Below are 3784 nucleotides of genomic sequence, written 5' to 3' on the forward strand. Positions count from 1 at the left end.
AGTCTTCCTCAGCGTTGTGGTTCAACTTTTCTTTTTTTTTTTTTTTTTTTATTTGGTCATGTTGGCCCAGCGTGAGACAGGAAGGCAGGATGTTGATACAGTAGTTTAGCAACTTATCAGGAGGTGGTTACATGAGCTTTGCAGCAGGGTCTTTGAACAAAAGAGGCAACTGAGATGCAGAAGGAGAGAAGGGGAGGGGGTTCTCTTTTTTGTTACATTAAGCAAAAGAATTTTCATAGTGTCTAGCCTAGCATTATACAGCTCCTTACTTCAGCAGGGAGCTTTCGCAACTCCCGCTCCTCAAAAGGAACTCCTTCTTTTTATAATACAAAAGACAATGAACAAACATTTATGGTGTATTACAACTTGAGTTACCCCCCTTGTCTGAGTGCTGCTGTGGCTACCTCTGGAGCAGTGTATCTCAGGGTGCGGCTCCAGGTTTTGCAGGAGTGCAGAGAAACTGGAGAGTGTGGAAGGGAGGTCTGCCAAGGTGGGCTTCAGGGCTAGAAGCACATGAAATGAACAGTTTGAGAGACCTGGTCTCCTTTGGCCCTGTGTTGTGGTGGCTCCAGGCAGTAGAGAAGTATGCAAAGACTGCTTGAGGGGTGGCTTCCGACATGTAGGTGCTTTTCTTCCTGGTAGGAAAGAGCATGAGAATGAATGAATATCACAAAATGCAGCTGCGAGCACTAAGACTGAGGTGGAGGAGAAAGGTTTATTGAAGGACAGAGGTCACCCAGAGCCACTGGCTTTGTGTTTCAAGGATTACTGATGCAGATGGAGAGACGTTGGTCAAGTCAGGAAGGTGCTCAATTGAGAACAAAGTGGGGAAGCAGCGTGGATACTGAAGTCCTGCAGGACTCCAGGAGCCCAGGAGATATCCTCCTGTAGCCTTGTACTTGGCATTGTCCATCCCCATGCTGAACTGACCAAGCAAGAGCTGTAAACCCCACCAGAGGGACAGGATCTCCCTTCCTGGAAGCTGGGGTTAGTGCCTGACTGTTGGACTTGATGAGACACATCAAGGTTTCCTCAGCCTCAGGGCCATCTTTACTTGGCCTTGGTGTCCCCATCATCACTGCCTGCATTTTTCTGCTCTAACTAGTCCCTGGGGAGGCACTCACAGTAACGTCCCTCAGTGGGACCATTAACACTGTGAGAGCCTATGGGGTTTGTATCAGGCTTGGACTACTTGTGAAGCTGCTTCAGCCACCAAGCACCAGCTCCTCTGCAAGGTGCAGCAGGGCTGGGGGCACTGTCTGCAGCAGGCATGGGGAGAGGAGAGAAGGGGGAAAGAGTTTCAAGGTGCCCTGGGTGTAGGAGTGAGGGAAGGGAGAGGAGAGCTGGCTGGGGGAGAAATCTTCACAGCCACCTCCCCATGGTAGGTCTCTGCGTGCAGGGCAATGCCGCTGTGCACCCCGCCAGGCTCTCCTGGAGCTGGCACAGCCCTCAGCCGATGGGAGCTGTCAGGAGGACGCTCGGTGTTGAAGGGCATGCAGGGCTTGTGTGCTGCAGGGTCAGCATGCAGGGCCTGAGGGCTCCCTTCTCTTGGGGCCAGCTGCAGGCTCTGAAGCTAGAGATGGAGACAGCGGTGTCCAGGGCTGTGGTGCAGAGCAGGGTCCCTGCTGTGCTCCAGGGGCTGTGTGCTGGGGCAGGGGCTCTGCTGCCTGCCAGGCTCAGCACTCAGCCTGCCCGGGGAGCTGCCCAGGGGCTGTGGTAAGAAGCTTTGAATGGAAGGATGCTCCCCGGCAGGGCAGGGCAGGGCAGGATCCTGCTGCTGCCCAGAGTCTGCTGCGTGGGGCAGTCTGCTTACAGCCCCACACCTCTGCAGGGCATTGCACAGTAGAACTGCAAGGCAAGAGCTACCTGAAGGCAATGCAATTTCTACAGTCTCTGTTTCCATTTTTCTGACTGTGTGCTGAGGCAGAGGGATGGTAGTGGAGTAGTAATGCCTGTATTAGAGACTAAGGCTCCTTGAGCATTGCTGCCGCTTTGAGGCACCTTTATTGTTTCTTAAGGGATTATTTGACCTTCTCCTCATGTTCTGAGATCAGAGAGATGTCCTTGGCCTGTGGACTTCTCAGATGACTCCTGGTTCCCTTTTACATGATGCCGTAGACCAGGACTGCCTGGTGCAGAATCCACAGCACAGCCCCCTGCTTGTTGTGGCACCCTCAGAGCAGCAACCAGAGGTAAGCCAAGGAGCTGCAGAAAGCTCTTCCTGAAGTCAATGAGGCAGTGTGGTGTTTGTGGGGTATTCTATGAGACATGCAATGGATTTTGGTCAGAGAAGAAATTAAATTTTGCACTGTCTTTGCTTCATTTGGACAGGCTCCCTTGCTCAGAGACAGCAAATGTGTAACAGCAGCTCCATCACTGAGTTCCTCCTCCTGGCATTCACAGACACGCGGGAGCTGCAGCTCCTGCACTTTGGGCTTTTCCTGGGCATCTACCTGGCTGCCGTCCTGGGAAACGGCCTCATCCTCACTGCTGTAGCTTGCAACTACCGCCTCCACACCCCCATGTACTTCTTCCTCCTCAACCTTGCCCTCATTGACCTGGGCTCCGTCTCCACTTCTATCCCCAAAGCCATGGCTAATTTCCTCTGGGACACCAGGGCTATTTCCTACTCAGGATGTGCTGCACAGGTCTTTTTGCTAGTCTTTTTAATTTCAGCAGAATTTTCTCTTCTCACTGTCATGGCCTATGACCGCTACATTGCCATCTGCAAGCCCCTGCACTACGGGAGCCTTCTGGACAGCAGAGCCTGTGCCACCATGGCAGCAGCTGCCTGGGGCAGTGGCTTTCTCCATGCTGTGATGCACACTGCCAATATTTTTTCACTACCTCTCTGCTGTGGTAATGCCCTGAACCAGTTCTTCTGTGAAATCTCTCAGATCCTCAAGCTCTCCTGCTCAGACTCCTACTTAAGGGAAGTTCAAGTTCTTGTGGTCAGTGCTATTCTATTTGGGGGTTGTTTTATTTTCATTTTACTGTCCTACGTGCAGATCTTCAGGGCTGTGCTGAGGATCCCCTCGCAGCAGGGACGGCACAAAGCCTTTTCCACGTGCCTCCCTCACCTGGCCGTGGTCTCCCTCTTCATCAGCACCATCATGTTTGCTCAACTGAAGCCACCTTCCATATCCTCCCCATTCCTGGATCTGGTGCTGGCAGTCCTGTATGCGGTTGTGCCTCCAGCAGTGAATCCCCTCATCTACAGCATGAGGAACCAGGAGCTCAAGAATGCCATGTGGAAAGTGATGACCAGGTGTTTTTCATAATCAATTAACATTCTTGCCTCTCCTCTTCTGAAAACAACTGAAAACATTACACACCATAGGCCATGCCTGTTGGTTTTTTGATTTGTTTTGTTTTGTTCTTACTTTCCAGTAATATTCTGAGTAATTTTGTTCACTTTGTAATAATATTCCTCATCTTTGTTCTATATTTAAACCATATAAAATATTTTTTTTCTTATAGCTTTTTTCTGAGGCCTTATCTATGACTGCAGAGGCAGTGACCACGTGCAGAGGTGGAGAGAAAAGAGTCGTGGCCCAGCAACATGGACAGGGAGCACCAGCACTGGGTGCTCAGCACTGCTCTAAGCAGAGCTGATCCTACCTGCCACTGCCAGTCTCTCCTACTCAGCCCTGCTGGTGATGTAAGACTGGGCTGCTCCTGTAGCTTGGTGCTAGCTACTAGCTTGCTGCTGTGTGGCTTTGCTGGGACCACAAGCAGGGCCAGTGGGCATTTTGATGACACAGCTAATCTCTAGAACAGCATT

General features: G+C 51.3%; 1 protein-coding gene across 1 annotated transcript; it reads left to right on the top strand.

The window, feature by feature from the left end:
• Window positions 1-2354: 2354 nt before the first annotated feature.
• Window positions 2355-3281, top strand: LOC311220313 (olfactory receptor 14C36-like; the record flags this gene model as incomplete). The annotated part of the gene is made up of 1 exon (XM_084303821.1): window positions 2355-3281. One exon carries the CDS (start codon window positions 2355-2357, stop codon window positions 3279-3281), a length of 927 nt encoding a protein of 308 aa, XP_084159947.1.
• Between the last annotated feature and the right edge of the window lie 503 nt (window positions 3282-3784).

Source organism: Netta rufina, assembly GCF_964035555.1.
Source record: "Netta rufina genome assembly, chromosome: 31".
NCBI classification, from domain to species: domain Eukaryota; kingdom Metazoa; phylum Chordata; class Aves; order Anseriformes; family Anatidae; genus Netta; species Netta rufina.